The following is a 20,194-nucleotide window of genomic DNA, read 5'->3' on the forward strand; positions in this document are numbered from 1 at the left end:
TACATGCGGGAAACCTTCCGGAAACTGATATAATTCATGTGTAGCCTCATGAATATGCATGTGTGCCCAGTGACTATATAAGGATGGCCTGAGTAGCAAGATGGTGACACACGTTAGGAGGAGCTACCCCCGTGTCTCCTGGTGCTACAGTGAAGAACACCTGCTTGTCAGCTTGAAACTCTTGGCGAGTTTGTTCATGGAGCCCTCTCCGAATCAGTGCCCAGTGCAGGGGCACAATCCCTGCCCTGGCCCTGCTGCTGCACTGGTGCTGATCCAGCCCACAATGCTGGAGGCTTCCTGGCTGCCTGGGCACAAGCTGCTCATGTTCAGCTCCATCAATCAGCACCTCCAGCTCCTTTCCCAACCACCCACAGACCCTCACCAGTCTCGTTTGGGGTTCTCACAGTCACCCACACAGGACAGGGGATGGGGGAAGGAACCCCACAGATACCCCACACCCGGGGGGAAGGGGAGAACCCCACAGAGCCCGAGGCAGCCCCTGCAGACAAAGCCCCCCAAGCATCCCCACAGGGGAGCCCTGCACAGACCCCACAGGCACTTCCCCACCAAGGGCATGCACACGCTATGCACAGACAGACACACAGACAGAGCTTGCTTGAGGTGGGTGTGGGGCAGGTTTATTTCCACATGGCCCTTCTTCTATCCAGCTGCCACTGTGTCTTTGATCCAGGCCAGGACACGCTGCACGTCCACATATACACCGTACTTGGAGGCACTGCAGGTCTTGTCATAGCTGAGGATGCCAGCTGCATACCATGTGTTGTCATCAGGGTCCTGCACGGCGAAGGCACCACCAGCATCCCCATAGCATGTGTCTTCTTGCAGCTCACTCATGCCCACACAGAAGGTGTCATTGCTGAGGAGGGGCTGCACCCAGGAGGATGCGTTCCGTGCCCCATAGTACTGCCGGCACTTCTCTCCCTCTGCCACTGGCAGCATCACATACTTCAGCATGCTGGAAAAGGCAAAGGTGGCACCACGGCCCCAGCCTGAGACATAACCCACACGCCCTGGCTGCACATAGTCCTTCTGGGGCAGGCAGATGGGCATTATTTCCTCTCCAAGGAACACCTTCTCCTTGAGCTTCAGCAGGGCCAGATCCACAGCCTTGGGGTAGTTGGGGTGCAGCACCACCTGCTCAATGGCCAGAGCAGGCTGCTCCCGGCCACCCAAGAAGAGCTGCAGTGTAGGGGCGATCTCCTCCGGTGTAGCGCTGTCAGTGTGGTTCAGGTACACGTTCCTGCCCGTGGTCAGCAGCCACTGGTCACTGATGAGTGTGGCCCCCACGGTGAGGTTGTGGCGTGTCACCAGCCGGCCCTGCCACGGGAAGCTGCCCTTCCCAGCCAGCAGGCCCCCAATGATGCGCTGCATCTGCCTCGGGGGGTTCTTCGGCTTCCCACACACTGCATGGAGCAGAGCAGGGCCCTGGTGAGCCCGTGAGGCAGCCCCAGGGAGCAGCACTGAACGTGTGAGCAGCCCCTGCAGCCCCTCGGCTGCACAGGCAGACACTGTCAGCCTCCGGACACCCTGCTCGCTGCAGCCCCTGCAGCCCCTTGGATGCACAGGCAGACACTGTCAGCCTCCAGACACCCTGCTTGCTGCAGCCCCTTGGCTGCACAGGCAGACACTGTCAGCCTCCGGACACCCTGCTCGCTGCAGCCCCTGCAGCCCCTTGGATGCACAGGCAGACACCGTCAGCCTCCGGACACCCTGCTTGCTGTAGCCCCTGAAGCCCCTTGGATGCACAGGCAGACACTGACAGCCTCCGGACACCCTGCTTGCTGTAGCCCCTGCAGCCCCTTGGATGCACAGGCAGACACTGACAGCCTCCGGACACCCTGCTCGCTGCAGCCCCTGCAGCTCTGCTCTCACCTGGCTCACAGACAGGTGCCTCCTTGCCAGCTCCGAGGCTCACCCATGCAAGGTTCTCATCACACTTGTATGTCCCTGCAGAGGGAAACCAGAGTCAGCACCTCTGCTCTGCACAGGGGAAAGCCTCACAGCCAGAGAGGCACAAAGGTACTTGTGCCTCCCTGACCTTGAGTGGGCAGGGGAGCTACTTGTAGCCCCAAGGAAGCCTGGTGGGGGACAGGACAGGATTGCATTATCCAGCCCCAACCTTGGTGCTGTGCCCAGGCCCTGTGCCTCACCGTCACCAGCGCCGCGCAGTTGGTAGTACGGGTCACAGTGGTACTTGACAAGGTGCTCCACGTACCCATGCTCAATCTCCGCAGGCTTCACACAGCTCCACTCTGCAGGAAATGGAGGCTCAGCTGGCTGGGAGGAGCAGCTTAGGACAGAGCCCCCACCTCCAGTGGGTCACCCCCAGTCCCATCTCCCTGCCCCACACCTGCCCCTGGCTCTGTCCATGCCCCTGAGCTCCCACCCATGCCCTGTAAGGTACCAGAGGCAGCTACAGTCAGCACAGTCCAGGCCAGGCCAGCAACCAGCAGCACTGCAGGTCTGCAGGGAAGAAGTGACACAGTCAGCAGAGGATCCTACCCCTGCTCCCAGCCTGGGCTCCAGCACAACCAGTGCTCCAGGCCAGGCTCATACTGTGCCAGGGGCTCTGGGCACCAGACACAGGCTGGAGAAGTCGTCTGGGTCAGACCCGGACCCTGCTGCTGTGGAGGATGAGGCTGCAGTGCTGGGACCTCCAGCACCTCCAACCCCGCTCCGGTCCTGCCACAGCCCCCAGCAGGGCTGAGTCCTCAGGCAGACAGTGCATCACTCACCCCATGCTCATGGCTCCGTCTCCTCACCGCAGCCTCCTCCTGCAGGTTGGGGCTGTCCCAGGCTCCCTCTTCATGCCTTTTATTGCCACTGACCTCGCCCTGGGGCAGCCCCTGCCCCAGACCTCTTGACCCTCACTGCCTGCAGCCAGCAGCTTCCCAGCAGGAAGAGCACAAACAACCCCAGGGCTCACAGCCTGGAGCAGGTCCTGGAGCTGGACAGGCCCCAGGACAGCCCCATGCCAACAAGTTCCAGGATCCTGCAGCTACAGACATGCAGGAAGGGATCTGACTGCAGCCCTGGTGCCCTGGCACCATGACACCGACTGAGCCCTGCAGCACTGCCCCACTCCATTGCCTTGAGCAGGGCTTGCAGGGCACCTGCCAGCCGCACAGAGCACCGGCACCCACCACGGCTGGGAGGTGATGGGCACAGGGCCTGAGCCCCATACACCCTGCACCCTCCCTACCACCCCTCATAATGGGGGCACCCTGCATCCTGCAGCCCTCACATCGGGTGTACTCTGCATCCCACCACCTCTCACACTGGGTACACCCTGCATCCTGCAGCCCTCACATCAGGGTGTACTCTGCATCCCACGTCTCACACTGGGTACACCCTGCATCCTGCAGCCCTCACATCGGGGTGTACGGTGCATCCCACATCTCACACTGGGTACACCCTGCATCCTGCAGCCCTCACATCGGGTGTACTCTGCATCCCACCTCTCACACTGGGGTACACCCTGCATCCTGCAGCCCTCACATCGGGTGTACTCTGCATCCCACCTCTCACACTGGGGTACACCCTGCATCCTGCAGCCCTCACATCGGGTGTACTCTGCATCCCACCATGACTCACACTGGGTACACCCTGCATCCTGCAGCCCTCACATCGGGGTGTACTCTGCATCCCACCACGTCTCACACTGGGTACACCCTGCATCCTGCAGCCCTCACATCGGGTGTACTCTACATCCCACCTCTCACACTGGGTACACCCTGCACTCTGCCCCCCCCACAGTGCCCTGTGCAGCCCCAGCCCGGGCAGCCAAGGCTGCAGCGTGTCCGGTCCAAGACACCGTGACCGGGCCAAGCTCTTCCCGCAAGCACCGGCCCCTTCCCGAGCACCTGCGGCCAAAGCCCCTCGGGGCAGGAAGGGGCCAGGCCTGACGGGAACTGCGGCAGCGGCTGCTGGACAGAGCCCAGCTGGAAGCGGCTGCAGCGGCTCGGGGCAGAGCAGAGAGCAGTGTGGGGCAGCATGGGGCAGAGCAGTGTGGGGCAGAGCAGTGTGGGGCACAGCAGAGCAGAGCAGTGTGGGGCAGAGCAGAGCAGCGTGGGGCAGAGCAGTGTGGGGCAGAGCAGAGCAGTGTGGGGCAGAGCAGGGCAGTGTGGGGCAGCAGGGTCTGCATCCAGCGGCACAGCCAAGGGCAGTGTGTGGGGCGCAGGCACCTCCTGTACCCATTGAAACTGGGCCTGCCAGGATCCCACCAGCACCTCCTGTGCTGCAGCCTCCAGGCTCAGCAGGGACCTCTCTGGTCCCACACCTCAGCAAAGTCCTTCCCACCCTGTGCAACCTTCCTCCCCTCATAGGGTGTGTGTGCCACAAACCACGACAGCTCTGGCCCAGCAACAGCCACAGTCGTGCAGCCACACTTGAAGCTGGAGTGCAGCACAGGATGCACCAGGGTCTGATCCATGTCCTGCACCATCCCTCACAAAATGCTGTTGAATTCGGCAGCAGGGTTAGAGCAGCAGTAACCAGAACACCTCTGAGATGAGGGCTGCGGATGGGGGAGCAGGAGGGAGCCAGCCCTGATGTGAGCTTGGGGCCATAGCGAGCAGTCAGCACTGCTGCTCCTGTAAACAAGGCTGGTTGAAGGGCTGTGTTGCAATCCTGCTCTGCAGGGTGAGCTGTGGGGCTGAGCAGGGAACACTGTGTCCAGGTCAGGCTGTTGTTCAAGAAAGCTGGAGATCACCACAGGGTAAAGCCACAGTCAACACTGGAGGCTCCAAAGGCAAAGCAGAGTCCGGAAGCATGAACAGGACCTTTTCATAACAACCAACAGGGCATAACCACAGCTCTCCCCAACACCTCTGTGCTGTCAGCAAAGGGAAGAAACAGTGTCCAGCACCCCCAGGGCCCAGCCTCAAGCAGAGCTCTCTGAAGGAAGCTCTGGTGAGTTCTGTGTGGATCCATCCTAGAGCCAGGCTACCGCAGGGCTCCTGCTATGGGATAAACATGGTCTGACAAGGAGCACCAGACAGGTAAGGACTGCATCCCTCTGACCCCAGGGGGTCCCCAAAGCACACACAGGACATGGGGAAACAAACATTTATTGATGCTTGGGCAGGACCAAGGTCTGCATCAGTACCACACAGGGATGAGGGCAGATCCTGCTGTGGTGCAGGACCAGGCACCAGCAAGGGCAGGGCCTGGGGTCCCAGGCAGCAGGGACACCCCATACACTGTCTGGTGCACGGCTCTGGCAGTACCACAGGGGAAGGAAGTCCTCCATGGGCAGTGCTGCAGCAGGAGCTGGGGCAGAGCACAGCCCACAGCACACAGGGCTGACCCGCAGGGGCTTCCTTGAGCCAGCAGAGCCTTACCTGGTGCTGGTTTCTGCTGGGGAACCCAAACACCAGAGAGCCAAAATACAGCCCTGGGCAGCAGCAGGAGGCTCCTTTCCCTGCTCCCCACCAGCACTGACCCTCCCCAGAGGCTGGGACCAGGCCCTCAGCTTAGTCCCAGCCTGCCCAGCACTGGAAAGACATTTCCCTGCTTGTCCAGACCCCCTCCAGTGTGACCTTGGCTCTGCAACGTGTCAGGACTGGTGATCAGCTCCAACTGCCTCCATGACATTCCTGAAGCCCTGTTCCCTACAAGGACAGTGTGTGCCCATGGGCTGCCCTGGCACCATGCCTTGCCCCACAGTACTGTGCCCGAGCACTGCCCTATGGCTGCCTGGAGCTGCCCTAGGGCACACATGGCCCTCACTCACCTGAGCAGCTCCTCCAGCTCATGCTTCACCACCTGCACCACCCGTGGTCCATGGTACACAAGGGCTGTGTACATCTGCAGGAGGGAGGCTCCAGCACGGATCTTCTCCAGGGCATCCTGCCCGCTGCTCACACCCCCCACCCCGATGATGGGCACCCGGCCTATGGCACACACAGGGTCAGAACAGCACAGACAACACCCGGCTGTGCCCGCAGGTCCCTGCCCTACCGCGGGTGAGGGTGTACATGTCCCTGATGGTCTGTGTGGACAGCTCCCGCAGCGGCTTCCCACTGAGGCCGCCGGGCTGGGAGCGCTGGCTGCTCTGGAGGCTGCTGGGCCGGCTCACGGTGGTGTTACTGACAATCAGCCCATCCACACCGAGCTGAGGGGAAGCAGCACAGGGTCCATGAGCAACCCCTGCTCTCACCCCACCAACACCCTCTGGGGACAGGCACCAGCAACGGGACCTGGGGCAAAGCAGCCACCTCTCCCTGCCCGAGGGAGGCCATCATAGACTGAGAGCTACACAGGGCACTGTCCTACAGCAGCCAGAGGGCTGCAGGTCTGCCTGTCCCTTCGGAGGTGACCTGCCAGGACAGTGTCCTGCACTGACACTGCAGAGGTGAGGCAGGACACAGCCCCCAGCTCCTACCAGCCTCCTGCTCCCCTCACCTCACAGACAACGCTGGCAATGTCCTGCTTGTCCTGTGTGCTGAGGTCAGGGGCGATCTTCACCAGCACAGCTGGTTTGTGTGTGCAGGTCAATGCGTCCCGTGCTGCCAGTACCTGCAGGGCAGTGCATGGGGCACAGAGCAACCTGTGCTGGGGACACACGTGCACCCACCACCAACAACAGCACCACACGGACCCTGCTCTCCTCACATGCTGCCAGGGCATGCAACCTGCACAGGCCCACAGTGGGTCCCGTTGCCATGGGGTAGGGAGGCAAAGCAGATGGCAGTGCCCCACTGCTTATGTGCCTCTCCATGGAGTACAGTGCCCCAGTGAGCCCTGTGCCAACAGCTGACCAGGGGACATCTTGGTGGCTCTGCCCACCTCTCCAGGGTGCCACCATGCTCCTCCCTGGGCTGGCAAACCCAGTTGGAGCAGAGCAGGCACTACCTGGGCACAGGATGGACCCACTGGTGCAGCTGTGGCTTGGGCTGGCTGTGAGGGTCACCCACCTTGGTCAGCAGGTCCTGCAGCTCAGCTTTGGCCTGCAGGTGCCGCAGCCCTGGCGTGTTTGGGCTGGACACGTTCACAACCAGGTAGTCAGCCAAAGGGCCCAGTGTCCGGACCCCAGCCACGTAGTCAGCTGCAGCATCCGTGGAGCTCTTGTTCTTGCCCAGGTTGATTCCAAGGGGCATCCCCGCTGGAACACAGACATGACTGAACCATAGCAGCAGGAGCACCCACCGCCCAGAGCACCTGACACCAGCTACAGTCAGGATGGGGGTATGCAGACCATGGGGGTTTGATTGGGAATGTCCTGCAGGAACAGGAGCATCACCACAGCTGCCCCAGTCAGCACCTCCAGCACTGCAGCCTCCAGCCTGGCCACACAGCACAGACTCCCTTTGCAAACTGCCCAGCTCTGGCTGCTCTCAGCACACACATCCTGCCCAAAGCAGCAAATGCAGCATCTGCTGCAGAGCAAGTGCCTGGAGAAAGGTGCTGGTCACAGTCCCAAAGAGAAGAGCTACAGCCCCATAAGGGTTCCTGCTGTCTGAGTGCACCTTGGCCTGGCCAGGGTCCCCCCATGATGGACACAGGTTTTACACACTCTTCCTGGCCTACATGGAACCCATGGAGACAAAAACCTACACGGGAGACCCCAAACCCACCCTGCAGACTCCAGGAGCAAAGAAGCTGCCTCACCACCAGTGAGCCGGAGCTGTGTGTCCTGGCGGGCCCGCAGCCTGCGCTCCACCGCAGCATGGCCGTGGCTGTTGAACCCATACCTGCACCACAACAGGCAAGGTTCAGGCTGTGCTGGGTCCACAACACCCGAGCAGGACACAGGACACAGGAAGAGAAGCTCAGCTCTGCTCAGTACATCCTGCATCGGAGCCACCACAGCAGAGCTGGTCCCACACAAACACCCAGGTGTGTGTGGGCAGCCCATGGTACCCTGCAGAGCTGCACCCTCGGCTCCCACCTGTTAATGACAGCCTCGTCCTCCACCAGCCGGAACACCCTGGGCCGGGGGTTCCCCTCCTGGGGCTGGGGTGTTACAGTCCCGACTTCCACAAAGCCGAAGCCCATCTTGTACAGCCCGTTCACCGCCTCTCCGTGCTTGTCGAACCCAGCTGCCAGGCCCACCGGGTTACAGAACCGGTGCCCGAACACCCGCACCTCCTGCGGGGCAGGGGCAGATACCGTCGGCTGGGAACCGGAGCCTCTCCCCAGCCCCTGTCCGCCGGTTCCTCTGCCCGGGGGTCCTCCGCTCCCTCCGGTGCCCCGGTGGCACCCCCGGGGGCTGCGGATCTCCCGTCCCGCTGCGGAAGCGCCCGTTCCCCCCCCCCCCATCCCCGTCCCGGTGCCCCCCCCATCATTGCCGCACCAGGGCTGGGCTGTCGGGACGGGCGGGAGGCAGCAGTCCCAGGGCAGCGACGCGCAGAGCCACCCGGTGCGCGGCCTCGGGGGGCAGTGCCCGGAGCACGGGCATCGCCGCCGCGTACAGCCGCTCATCACCCGCAGCCAGCGCCGAGCCCAGCACCAGTCCGCAGCCGCCCAGCGCCGCCAGCACCCGCAGCCGCCCCTACGGGACATGAGGAGCGGCGGCACCGTCAGGAGGGTGCCCCCCCTGAGGCCTCCCGGTCCGGCCCCCCCGGCCCGTCCCGTCCCGCTCCATCCCTGTTCCCCTACGGGACATGATCAGCGGCGGCACCGTCAGGGGGGTGCCCCCCCCGCAGCCTTCCCGGTCCGGCCTCCCCCCCCGTCCCCCCCCGTCCCCGTCCCGCTCCGTCCCTGTTCCCCTACGGGACATGAGAGCGGCGGCACCGTCAGGAGGGTGCCCCCCCCGCAGCCCTCCCGGTCCGGCCCCCCCCCGCCCCGTCCCGTCCCGCTCCATCCCTGTTCCCCTACGGGACATGATCAGCGGCGGCACCGTCAGGGGGGTGCCCCCCCCGCCCCGCAGCCCTCCCGGTCCGACCCCGCCCCCCCGGTCCGGCCCCCCCGCCCGCAGCCCTCCCGGTCCCGCCCCCCCCCCCCCCCCTCCCCGGTCCGGCCCCGCCCCCCCCTCCCCGTCCCGTCCGGTCCCCCCCCCCCCCCTCCCCGCCCGTCGCTCACGCGCAGCGGCGCCGCCGCCATCTGCCCAGCCCGACACGTGGACGGTCACTTCCGCCCCCCCCCCCCCCCCCCGGTGATTGGCTGAGGCTAGGCCGGGCAGCCAATAGCGAAACGGCAGCACCGGGGCGAGTGCCGAGGGGGCGGAGCCCGGAGCGAGCCCGCCGGATCCGGTGTGTCCCGTATCTCGCCCGCGGTCCCCGAGCACCAGGCACAGCCGCTACAGCACCAGACACAGCAGCTACAGCCCCAGGCACAGCAGCTACAGCACCAGGCACATCCACTACAGCACCAGACACAGCTGCTACAGCACCAGGCACAGCCGCTACAGAACCAGACACATCCGCTACAGAACCAGACACATCCGCTACAGCCCCAGACACATCCGCTACAGCACCAGGCACATCCACTACAGCACCAGACACAGCTGCTACAGCACCAGGCACAGCCGCTACAGAACCAGACACATCCGCTACAGAACCAGACACAGCCGCTACAGCACCAGGCACAGCCGCTACAGAACCAGACACATCCGCTACAGCACCAGACACAGCAGCTACAGCACCAGGCACAGCCGCTACAGCCCCAGACACATCCGCTACAGCCCCAGGCACAGCCGCTACAGCCCCAGGCACAGCCGCTACAGCCCCAGGCACATCCGCTACAGCACGAGACACAGCTGCTACAGCACCAGGCACAGCAGCTACAGCACCAGGCACAGCCGCTACAGCCCCAGGCACAGCCGCTACAGCACCAGGCACAGCCGCTACAGCACCAGGCACATCCGCTACAGCACCAGACACAGCCGCTACAGCCCCAGGCACAGCAGCTACAGCCCCAGGCACAGCCGCTACAGCACCAGGCACAGCCGCTACAGCACCAGGCACATCCGCTACAGCACCAGACACATCCGCTACAGCACCAGACACATCCGCTACAGCACCAGACACAGCAGCTACAGCCCCAGGCACAGCCGCTACAGCCCCAGGCACAGCCGCTACAGCCCCAGGCACAGCCGCTACAGCCCCAGGTACATCCACTACAGCCCCAGGTACATCCGCTACAGCACCAGGCACAGCAGCTACAGCCCCAGGCACAGCCGCTACAGCACCAGGCACAGCCGCTACAGCACCAGGCACATCCGCTACAGCACCAGACACATCCGCTACAGCACCAGACACAGCAGCTACAGCACCAGACACAGCCGCTACAGCCGCAGGTACATCCGCTACAGAACCAGACACATCCGCTACAGCACCAGGCACAGCAGCTACAGCACCAGACACATCCGCTACAGCACCAGACACAGCTGCTACAGCACCAGACACAGCTGCTACAGCACCAGACACAGCAGCTACAGCACCAGACACAGCAGCTACAGCACCAGGCACATCCGTTACAGAACCAGACACATCCGCTACAGCACCAGGCACAGCCGCTACAGCCCCAGGTACAGCAGCTACAGCCCCAGGCACAGCAGCTACAGCACCAGACACAGCTGCTACAGAACCAGACACAGCTGCTACAGCACCAGACACAGCAGCTACAGCACCAGACACAGCAGCTACAGCACCAGGCACATCCGCTACAGCACCAGACACAGCTGCTACAGCACCAGGCACAGCTGCTACAGAACCAGACACAGCCGCTACAGCACCAGACACAGCTGCTACAGCACCAGACACAGCAGCTACAGCACCAGGCACATCCGCTACAGCACCAGGCACAGCCGCTACAGCCCCAGGTACAGCAGCTACAGCCCCAGGCACAGCAGCTACAGCACCAGGCACATCCGCTACAGAACCAGACACAGCTGCTACAGCACCAGACACAGCTGCTACAGCCCCAGCTTTATTAGAAACCAGCTCGCGCCGTACAAACCACTCGAGCGCCAAGGGAGGGTCCCGGGAACCGCTATGTACAGAGACACCAGAGCACCACAGGGCATGGGTACAACCAGCACCCTCCACCACGCTCCATGTGAGCAGAGCTGCTTCCACGCGTCCTGTCAGCGCTCCTTAGCCTTGATCAACCTGCAAGCTCCTCTGTCCAGCCCACTTGCAGTGCCCATAGGGTCAGGACAGGGGACAGGGCTGAGGACCTGGCCAACACCATGGAGAGGGCTCAAGCAGCCAGCGGGAGTGAAAGAGGACATCAGGCTAACTGCAACCAGGGCCAGGGAGGTGGCAGATGGGCACAACCTGAAGTGCAGTGTCACATCTCCTCACACGCAACCATGTTGCCCACCTCAGCCCCAGTTAAATCCTAACAAAGACACTTCATCACCCTCACCACAGATGCCATGGAGCAGAGAGGGGGAGCCTGTGGGCAATGCTGCCCTCGAGACTGAAGGCCAAGCACAGCTTCTCTGTACAGCTTCCCAGACAGAGAGGAACTGTTTCCTGCTCCAGTCTCACCAGCCTTCCCGCAGCTCACCTCCTGGACCAACAAAGGTCAGGACAGTGGCAGCAGTTGGTTTAATACAGTGAGAAAAGAGCTCAAAAAGAAGAGAGCATTCACTTGCGGTTAACAGAGAAAAATTCAAGGGGAGTCAGTTTCAGTGACAAGAGCCATCACAGCTCCTGCCCTTCACCTTGGGGTTACAGCCCAGTCAGTTTTATGTTTTCTTCTTCAGCTCCTCAAATCTCCTAGAAAGATCATCAAAGTCAATGTCTTCAGAAGCAGAAGAGTTGGCGCCGGCAGATGCTGTTGGCAGCGTGTCTGGTACAGATGGCAGTTCTGGCAGCACAAAGTTATCAATGGTATTAGGAGCTCCAGCCTGTGGTTTAGGAGGAGCCTCTGACTTGGGCCCGGGTCCTATTTAGAGTAAGAAAAATACCATTTTACCTCAGTACCACAGACACAAGAAGGCCACACAAAAGGAAGGCTGTTCTACCAAAACCAGCAGTACCAACGTGGTTTTCAGAACAGGACCAGTGGTCAGGCAGCTGAGATCACACAAACTCACTGGGGAAAACCACAACATCTCAGCTTTAGGTGGGTGGAAGGAGCAGCAGCCGAGGCAGATCCGGACTCCTGCTGCAGCCCTGTGCTGAGGCTGCAGCACAAGCCCCTCCTCAGCCTACAGCCCACTGTGCCTGGGCTGGAGTTGCTCTCGCCTGCAACGGCAGGACTGTACGAGGATCCGAAGCCCTGGGGTTCCTCACTCCAGCACCTCCTAGAGACACACGCTGGTATCACACTGTCACACAGCTGAGACTGAAGCATACACCCAGACCCAGTGCACCCAGAGGCCTATCTTGTCCAGCACACATGAACACTCCCCAGAGAAAACCTTGCTGGAGCTGTCAAGGGTCTACTTACTCTAAAAAGCCTCTCAGCCTTTATCAAGTGCTAGAGATAACAAGTGCTTTCAAAACACACAGAGCAAAATCACACTGCACAAGACAGGAGAATCGTGTTACCATCTAATTATGCTGTAAGAAGCACCTCGTAAGACTTTAGGCAGATGGACCAAGGGATAACAGCTATCACTACTAGCCCTGCTCTGCTGTATGCAACTTCAACCCTGACATTAATACAAAACCTGTCTACTCTCTTGGTACATATTTATTTCATTCTCTTGCTGCAGAGCAGTATTATTTACACTGTGTAAAAATACATTACCACTTAGAGCTGTTGTTTTCTTATTTTATCATGCAACACCCATTTTTGCTCACACAGCACAGCTTAAGCTGGAGACCTAGTACTTACTCCTACATCAGACTCTAGTTCTCAAGTTTCCAGGTGGAAGTCTGGATCTGCCCTGTTTTGAGAGGATACTCTGCACTTCTGTTAGAATCCTCTCCAGACTCAAATAATGCTCTCAAAATGCATCAGGTTGTACAAATTGCTTCCTGTGTGGAAAGCTTCCTTCCAGGGACACCAGGATCCTCAGCTAAGTACAGCCCCTGACCATTCCAGCTTTCCCAAACTTCTGGATGTACTCACCAGGCACCGGCGCAGGAGTGTCCTTGTCAGCGTTAGGCTCAGCAATCTGAAAAAGACTCTGTTACTTATTACAGCTCTTTGTTACACATCAGAGGATCTCACTGATGTGTAGGTACTGCTCATGGGCAGCAGAAGCCACACCAGTGGGCTGGAGGACCTGGCTCCCAGCACACTCACAGGAACCTGCCTTTCTACCCTAGAAAAGGAGGCAGTGCTTCGACTTTCCCTCCGTGTCAATTAAAGCGTCTCCACTGGCCATATTCCAGAACTGGATTTACAGAGCATGTCCACTATCAGGTCTGAAATATTTATTACAGACATAAGTGTGAGAAGACAGCCCTCTTCATCCATGGCTGTAATCACAGCCACCGCTTCCTTTCTTTCATAAAGGACAGACATGTCTTTGTAACCAGTAGCAAGGTATGAAATGACTCCATCTCAGGTCTTTGTCCAGTTGGGACAAAGGCCCATGGTCAGCTGTGCTGGCGTAACTTCTCATTCCCTGCAGGCTGCAGCCAGTGATATCTGTCCCCACCCAGCTAACAACTCCTGTGTCTGTGCCTGCACCTCTTGCACCCAAAGGCTGCTGTATAGCTGGTACAAGGTGTCAGCACTCAGGGGTGCCTGGCAATGCTCATCCCTATACCCAGGATACTACAAAAACAAGCAGCATGTCACTGAAAGCAAGATGGGAGCATGGTCATGAACTGCAGCAACAAAAACATAGTCAAGCAGAGAAAGAAAAGAGTCCATCCTCTCCTTTGTTGTCCCCAAGGACTGAGAAAAGTCTGGGAGAGGAAGTGTTTAAACATACATAATCTAAGTCAGCCAAAATCGTAATCGAGGCTAACTATGTGCTAGTTCAAAAGCCATAATTAAGCAGACCAAAGGCAATATGCCCTCACATTAAAAAAATCAGAATTTGTGGACTCTACTTGTTAATTGTTTATCACTATTTTAAGAAAGCAGTAAAATAAATCTTGGCTTTCTTTTGCAGGCAAACCACACAGCTGAATGAGGTCACAAGTCATCCTCCCATCACATGCACTCAGTGATTCACCACACTGTAAGCAACACCAAGCACCACCCCCAGAGCTACACAGGTCAACAGCAATCTGTATCATCAACATTTGCCTTTTCTGTGGTTATTACAGCTCTCTTCTTGCAGTTCCCTGTGCTACCTACAATGGTGATCTAGCTCAGGCACTTACAGACTCGTATGTTGGTGGGGTTGCCGGAACTGGTGGTGGATGAATGTTGGTGAAAGGCTGGTAGGTCCCCACTGGTACACCACCGAAGTTCTCCTGTACAGGGAGAGTACAGTCATGCACCAAACTACTCACCTGGGAGAGTAACCATGATAGCTACAGCTGCTGTGGGAGTCATGGAAAGTAATCTGAGGTAAATGCAGGAAAGTATCCAACCCAGTATAGTTTATACTTATAAGGAAAAGATTTACTAGTATTAACCCAGATGTAGTCACCTAGAACAACCAAACCCAGATAACAGGATTGTGGGTTATTCTAAAGAGCCATCATGACTAAACACTTCACCTTCCAAGGCATTATAAGTATCAGGACAAAGAGGGCAATACCCTGCATTAAGCACAGAAGAGCCATTTTCCAGAGTGCAGCATCACAAAGGACAAAGGAGGTCTCTACTTCTAACACAACAGTGCCTCAAAAGACCTATACTTGGCACAAGTCCTCACTGTATGCCTGGGACAACAGCCAGCTGATGCTTGGCCCAGATTTTCTACAAAAACCACTGCAGCAGTGCTGGAATCATATAAAGATTCCAACCCATCCCACCGTTCCACCACTTTGCAATCTATACAGATACCCTGTAAATGGCTGAATTTGGAGAACAGTGGTCTTTCCAGCTCCCACTTTCCAGCCTCACAATAAGACATCTCCAAGAGCCACTGGCCTGGTCTTCTCTGGCAGGTCTGAAGGCAGAGCACTTCTGCATTCTTATGTGCTGTTCCCACCCTACAAAACTCACCTCATTTCCTTAACTGAATCTTGGCACACTACCAGCCTACCAACGCCAAAATGCAGCTCCAACCCATGGTCAAAAGTCTGGCAGTCAGAAGACTGACTCAGGAGTTAAGTCTGGACTTCCCTGTTCCCTGAAGGCAAAGAGGGCTGGCTCGAGAACAGAGCTAGGAACTTCCACAATCAAGAAGCAACATGAAGCTTCAGCTGCACCACCAACACTTTCCATCCCAAGCAGCCCCACACCAACATGATAACCTCCTGACACATCAAGCTATCAGGTACAGACACTCTCAAGGCAGCAGGCATAAGCTAAGCACCACAACTGGAGTCCTCCACAGAAAAAGGGAACATCAAAGCAAAGGCACTTACCGGTCCCTTTGGAGGCGGGTAGGAGAAGGGTGGAGTTGGTGTTGGCATGGGCATAGGCATCATCACTGGCATGGGTACTAATCCATCATGACCAATCATTGGCGCTGTAAACCCACCACCTCCTCCCCCTCCTTGGCCACCCTTCTTCACATCATCTGTAAATCCCACATCAATCAGATCTGCCTCTCCGCCTGCAGGGGCTTCAGCCTGGAGAGGGTGGAAGAATTCTGCTCACCAACATATCCCTATTCTGATCCCATCCCTCTGAAGAGCATTAGATGCAGCTTGGAGAAGATGGGACAACACAATGAGGACAGAATAGACAGCAGCTACACAATGATATTAATGGGAATCAGAAAGGTAACCGGACTATAGCATGGCTAACTATGGCCACATGCTGTAGGGCTGTGGGAAGGAGCAGGGATCATGTACGCAAAGGCCGTCTACAAAATACTGAAGCACAATTATCACTGAGCTTGCTGCAATGCCACAGCCCTGTGCTCTGAAAGCCCACACATTTCAGTCACTGAAACACCAGAAGGAGCTCCAGAGATGCCTCACTCACCATCACCACGGAGTCAGGTTCATAGGGCACATTGTAGTTCTTAGCAATCTCGATGAGGTATCTCTCCACCAGAATCTTGGGTGGTGCCTCCACACTCAGCTTGTGCATCAGCTAGAACACAGGGAAGAGAGACACTCATGGGGCTGAGCAGTGCAGCAAAGCTTCATCCCAGCTGCTACAGGGAGGGATGCCCTTCCTCCCACAACAGCACTGCTGCAAGGGAGGCTGCTGGCAGCCACAGGCCAGGGCTCCATGTGTGCTGCTCCTTTGCATCTGCAGCCAACACAGCAAGGCCCCACCACCAGGGACCGCAGCACTGTGCACCAGAGCAGGCAGGACCCTACCCTGCATGAGCCATAGGCGTCAGCCACTGGTGACCCAAAAAGGGGGCAGAAAGCCACAGCAGGCATGTCTGTTCTGCCTGCTCCAGCTGGCTGCTGCTGTTCCACCAGTTCATTACCCTATCATTGACTGTCCCAATCTGGTTTGTCCGGCACAGCTTCCCATACTCCTTGCTGTACTTGGCACAGAGCTGGTCAGCAACCTGCAATAGGAGAAACCACATGCTACATATCTGCTGTATTGCTATCATTTCTGCTACTGAGTGTCCCAGTCGAGCAGTCTTAGCCATCCCTGATGCTTCAGGGACACCTGTACTGCACCCATAAAAACATGTCCTCTGCCTTAATAATAAAGGATCAAAGACATCCACCAGCTTCTTGCAGTGTCACCCCCACCCTGCACAAGTAACAACCCTCAAATAACCCTACTCACAATCTTCAACTCAGCCACTTCTGACTGGAGTCGTGGTGCAGCCCAAATCAGTGTAGATACTGCTTCCGCCAGGCCAGAGTCCAGCTCCCTGTAGAGAATAGAAGACAATCCTGTCTCCACACCAAGCACATAAGTCTTTGCTGCCCTCAATCTGCTTAGCCTGAGGGTCCCATCAACCTAGCTGGGCTGCAGTTTTCCCTGCCTGAGAAAAAAAGCTCTCTGAAATCCCCAGAACACCCAAACACAGGTCCCCTTCTGTACCCGAGGCCTGCCCCTAACAGCAATCCCCCTTGAGCCCAGGGGCCTGCACCCTCTCCCACAGCACACCCTCTCGGTCAGAGCTTACTTCATTGACTGAATCAAGCCGAAGCGGGCTAGCAGCAGGTCACAGTACAGCTCCAGGATCTCCATGGCCTCCACAAGGTAATCTTCACGGATGATGTGCTCCACACGGATCCTGGCACGCTCATCTTTTCCAGCTGCCAGATAATCTGCAATCTCCTTCCTTGCCTTCTGGGCCAGCTCAGCTACAGCACATATCCCCAAGACCCATCACTGTGCTGGCAGAGCTGCTGCCTCCATACCCATTCACAGTCCCCACCACACGGTCACCACAAGCTTTTCTCTCTCCTTCATTGAGCTTCTGCAATGCAAGACACTCAACCATGGTTTGGTCAAGCCCTTGTGTCTAAGTCCTAGCACAGTAACTCAGAGAAGAACAGAGTGGGCTTTATGGTGCCAGAAAGAACTCCTACACCTTCAATTTTCCTGCGGAGTCAGTGTTATCCGTGTTCGAGCAGGGCAGGTGGGGAGAGCCTCCCCACCATGCTGTGAGTACAGAAAGGCCAGGAAAGCCCCTCCTGGGGCAAACTGGCATGTCCCTCCACACACAGCCCAATGCTACCACCCCATGTGCCCCACAGACTGTGCACCAACAAAGGTGGCCAGCCTGCTCCTCTGGGTACACCAGGACAGACTGCAAGGCCTGGGTCCAGCAAGGGAAAGCAAACAACTGCTCCATACTTGGCCCATGAAAGTACCCCAACTCCAGAATAGTCTCAAGGCTCCTGAGCCCCAAGAGCCTCCTGGGTTGCACTTGTCCCCTCAAATACTCACTCTTCTTCTTCTCCAGCAATTTGAGGCGATTGATAACAAGGCGCAGGTTAACTCGCAAGCGCTCAGCCTTGAACCCAGTGCCCAACATGATTGATGCTTGCTGTGGGAGAAGAGGGAAAGTCAGTGGAACCAAGAGCTGCCAGGCAGAAGGAGCAGTCACGGCTTTACTGAAGGACAAAATAAACCCAAACATAAAACCCTACCACTGAATTCTCCAAACAAACAGGCCCAGGCCTGCTATTCCTGAATATGACCGGACCTACAGCACCCATCATTCCCTTTTCCGTTTTACAACCCTGCACCTATCCATGACAACAGGGAATAGAAACAGGGAATAGAAACTTCCTGGATAGTCCCACTCTGATAGACTGAATTTTGACCCCAGAAACGGATTTATGATGATCAAAACCTGGGATTACCCCGTAAATATGAACAGGGTTAGAAAATACATCTTAAAACAATAAGATAAGGCCCTGGGTCTCTTTAACCTAGGTGACACCAGCCACTGATGTCAATAGCACAGCACAGTAAAGCTTTAAGAACATTAGAGAAACGTTTACCAGCAGTGGTCTAGGAAAGTGTGGCTGTGCTCAGTCCAGTACACTGAGCTTACTGAGATGTGTTTTGAGGTTCAGCTCCAGAAATCTAAGAAGCCTGAATAGAAAAACCCCACAGATCTCACAATAAATAGCATAGCTGCTAGAAGACAAGCTTTCGTTCCTATGCTTTGAAAGGTGAGGGAAGTAAACCAATGCCTTAAGATGCCATCTGTGACAACGATCACAGCCAAATCCTCTCTGTTACTTCATTGACAAAACCACATTTTATAGGAAATTAAATCAACTGCAAGAACCAAGCCTATTAATATGCAAACTGTAAACTAGCTGTATAATTAACCCAGGGACTGTACAAACACTAAGGTTGTTACAATCCTGTCATCAGGAGGAAAAAGTTGCCATTTCATATCCCCCACACTTCCTACTTCCTGTTTCCTGAACTCATGCTCCAACATGTCTCCAGTCTCTCAGGAGTTCAACTCTTCAGCCCTACAGAAAACTAACTCAGAAGACATTTGGTTACAGCATCTTGTTATGCCAAGAACCATTCATCAAAAATATTTAAGAACTATCACACTGAAAAACTTTTACTTGTACCTGAAAAACAAACTTTATAAGACTTTTGGATAGTGATGTCATTTTGTGTGTAACAAGTGCTTTGCACTGTAACAAATCTTATCTACAGTTTATCCGTTTTATTTAGGTGATCTATTCACACATCAATAGTTACTTCAGCGATGCACAGAAACAACCAAGCTCACAAAAAGCTGCCGCAGAAATATGCATGATCCAAGTCTGATGCCATAAAAAAGTTCTGCCCTTCTGTAACTCGAACACACTCCTACAACATTAGAAGAACTTTATAGTGCAGCATGAAACAGTCTCAGCACCAGTTGCAGTGTCTCTGTAGAAGTACCTCGTAAACACCTATTTGGATTAACAACCTGTTTTAACAGATTAACTCAAAAGTAGCCACTAAGCAGCGAGCTCACCGCTTCTTTTCCAACCATCCTGCCCCACTCTTCTGTCGCCCCCACTGCCCCGCATGAGGCTCCAGCCACAAGAGCTGACCCCATCCTTTCCTCCCGTCCCTTGCTACAGGCGCAGCTCCTGTGATCAGACTTCAATCACCCTCACAACACAACGAGGCTCTCTCCAGGGGCCCAGCGCTCGTTCCCAGCAGCTCCAAGGGGCCAGCGCAGGAGCCAGGGGGCTGGCACTGGATGATCGTGAGGTCTTTTCCAATCCTAACTATTCTATGACTCTATGATTCTACCGGCACAGCTGCACCGTGACGGGGTGAGGTGAGGGCAGAGGCCCCGACCCCTCCCCGCTCCGTCCCCATTGAGGCAGCGCCCACAGAAGGTCTCACAGCGCAGGCGGGGCAGGCTCCGGCCCTGCCCTCAGCCCAGGGAGCGGGCACTCGGGGACAGGCACCCCCTTGGCCACCGGCACCTCCCTGGCCCACGATCGCATCCCGGCCTCGGCAACACCGACCCCACTCACCGACCGTCCTCCGCGCAGCTTCCAGTACCTAAAATGGCGCCTGCTGCACCACCTCACCGCACGCGGAAGGATCCTCAGCACCGGTGCTCCCACACCTCAACCGGGACACGACGGATCTGGTGCAACAGCCTCACCGCGACACCGTCCGCGATCCCACCGCGACACCGTCCGCGATTACACCTCACAGAGCCGGTGTCCTGGGGAGGGGAGAACAGCGGCGGGGCACCGGAGAGCGGCGAGGAGGCACTAAGTGATCCAGCGGAGCGATCCACATGTAGTGAGTGCTTGAGTCCGACACCCAATAGGTGCCGCCG

At 57.3% G+C, this 20,194-nt stretch overlaps 4 protein-coding genes across 5 annotated transcripts; 1 reads left to right on the forward strand and 3 right to left on the reverse strand.

The window, feature by feature from the left end:
- Positions 1-628: 628 nt before the first annotated feature.
- LOC115946167 (haptoglobin-like) lies at positions 629-2,803 on the reverse strand. The gene is made up of 5 exons (XM_034073050.1): positions 2,757-2,803; positions 2,426-2,484; positions 2,172-2,273; positions 1,894-1,968; positions 629-1,424 (listed from the first exon to the last, which is right to left on the reverse strand). The coding sequence occupies exons 1-5, from the start codon at positions 2,765-2,767 to the stop codon at positions 661-663; spliced, it is 1,011 nt and encodes a 336-aa protein (XP_033928941.1). The 5' UTR covers positions 2,768-2,803; the 3' UTR covers positions 629-660.
- Positions 2,804-5,074: 2,271 nt separating this feature from the next.
- DHODH (dihydroorotate dehydrogenase (quinone)) lies at positions 5,075-8,743 on the reverse strand. Its single transcript, XM_034073120.1, has 9 exons — positions 8,645-8,743; positions 8,318-8,515; positions 7,913-8,112; positions 7,633-7,715; positions 6,939-7,126; positions 6,427-6,540; positions 5,983-6,136; positions 5,756-5,915; positions 5,075-5,633 (listed from the first exon to the last, which is right to left on the reverse strand). Exons 1-9 carry the CDS (start codon positions 8,741-8,743, stop codon positions 5,579-5,581), a joined length of 1,251 nt encoding a protein of 416 aa, XP_033929011.1. The 3' UTR covers positions 5,075-5,578.
- Positions 8,744-8,846: 103 nt separating this feature from the next.
- Positions 8,847-11,304, forward strand: LOC117437973 (DNA-directed RNA polymerase II subunit RPB1-like). The gene is made up of 3 exons (XM_034073121.1): positions 8,847-8,920; positions 9,254-10,786; positions 11,295-11,304. The coding sequence occupies exons 1-3, from the start codon at positions 8,847-8,849 to the stop codon at positions 11,302-11,304; spliced, it is 1,617 nt and encodes a 538-aa protein (XP_033929012.1).
- On the reverse strand, positions 10,881-20,163 carry IST1 (IST1 factor associated with ESCRT-III). 2 transcript variants are annotated; one of them, XM_031043918.2, is made up of 10 exons: positions 19,909-20,163; positions 17,818-17,917; positions 17,048-17,228; positions 16,702-16,789; positions 16,388-16,471; positions 15,928-16,038; positions 15,363-15,569; positions 14,205-14,297; positions 12,994-13,039; positions 10,881-11,859 (listed from the first exon to the last, which is right to left on the reverse strand). In XM_031043918.2, exons 2-10 carry the CDS (start codon positions 17,903-17,905, stop codon positions 11,660-11,662), a joined length of 1,098 nt encoding a protein of 365 aa, XP_030899778.1. In that variant the 5' UTR covers positions 17,906-17,917; positions 19,909-20,163; the 3' UTR covers positions 10,881-11,659. The 2 variants fall into 2 exon arrangements, with proteins under 2 accessions (XP_030899778.1, XP_005143349.1); XM_005143292.3 differs by having other exon boundaries at positions 19,881-20,163.
- Between the last annotated feature and the right edge of the window lie 31 nt (positions 20,164-20,194).

The sequence above is a fragment of the Melopsittacus undulatus genome, chromosome Z, assembly GCF_012275295.1.
Source record: "Melopsittacus undulatus isolate bMelUnd1 chromosome Z, bMelUnd1.mat.Z, whole genome shotgun sequence".
NCBI classification, from domain to species: Eukaryota; Metazoa; Chordata; class Aves; order Psittaciformes; family Psittaculidae; genus Melopsittacus; species Melopsittacus undulatus.

Excerpts from the sequence above, each read along its gene's own strand:
- LOC115946167 (XM_034073050.1), bottom strand. Across the intron at positions 2,274-2,425 it reads GCTGACTGTAGCTGCCTCTG|AGTGGAGCTGTGTGAAGCCT; the intron begins GTACCTTACAGG and ends CATTTCCTGCAG. Across the intron at positions 1,425-1,893 it reads GGCACCTGTCTGTGAGCCAG|TGTGTGGGAAGCCGAAGAAC; the intron begins GTGAGAGCAGAG and ends TGCTCCATGCAG.
- DHODH (XM_034073120.1), bottom strand. The coding sequence starts at position 8,743 with ATGTCCCGTAGGGGAACAGGGACGGAGCGGGACGGGGACGGGGGGGGA. Across the intron at positions 7,716-7,912 it reads GACGAGGCTGTCATTAACAG|GTATGGGTTCAACAGCCACG; the intron begins GTGGGAGCCGAG and ends GTTGTGGTGCAG. Across the intron at positions 5,634-5,755 it reads GAGCTGGAGGAGCTGCTCAG|GGAACAGGGCTTCAGGAATG; the intron begins GTGAGTGAGGGC and ends CTGTCCTTGTAG.
- LOC117437973 (XM_034073121.1), top strand. The coding sequence starts at position 8,847 with ATGATCAGCGGCGGCACCGTCAGGGGGGTGCCCCCCCCGCCCCGCAGC. Across the intron at positions 8,921-9,253 it reads GGTCCGACCCCGCCCCCCCG|GCACAGCCGCTACAGCACCA; the intron begins GTCCGGCCCCCC and ends CCCGAGCACCAG.
- IST1 (XM_031043918.2), bottom strand. The coding sequence starts at position 17,905 with ATGTTGGGCACTGGGTTCAAGGCTGAGCGCTTGCGAGTTAACCTGCGC. Across the intron at positions 16,039-16,387 it reads TTGGGACAGTCAATGATAGG|CTGATGCACAAGCTGAGTGT; the intron begins GTAATGAACTGG and ends CCTGTGTTCTAG. Across the intron at positions 15,570-15,927 it reads AACCTGACTCCGTGGTGATG|GCTGAAGCCCCTGCAGGCGG; the intron begins GTGAGTGAGGCA and ends CACCCTCTCCAG.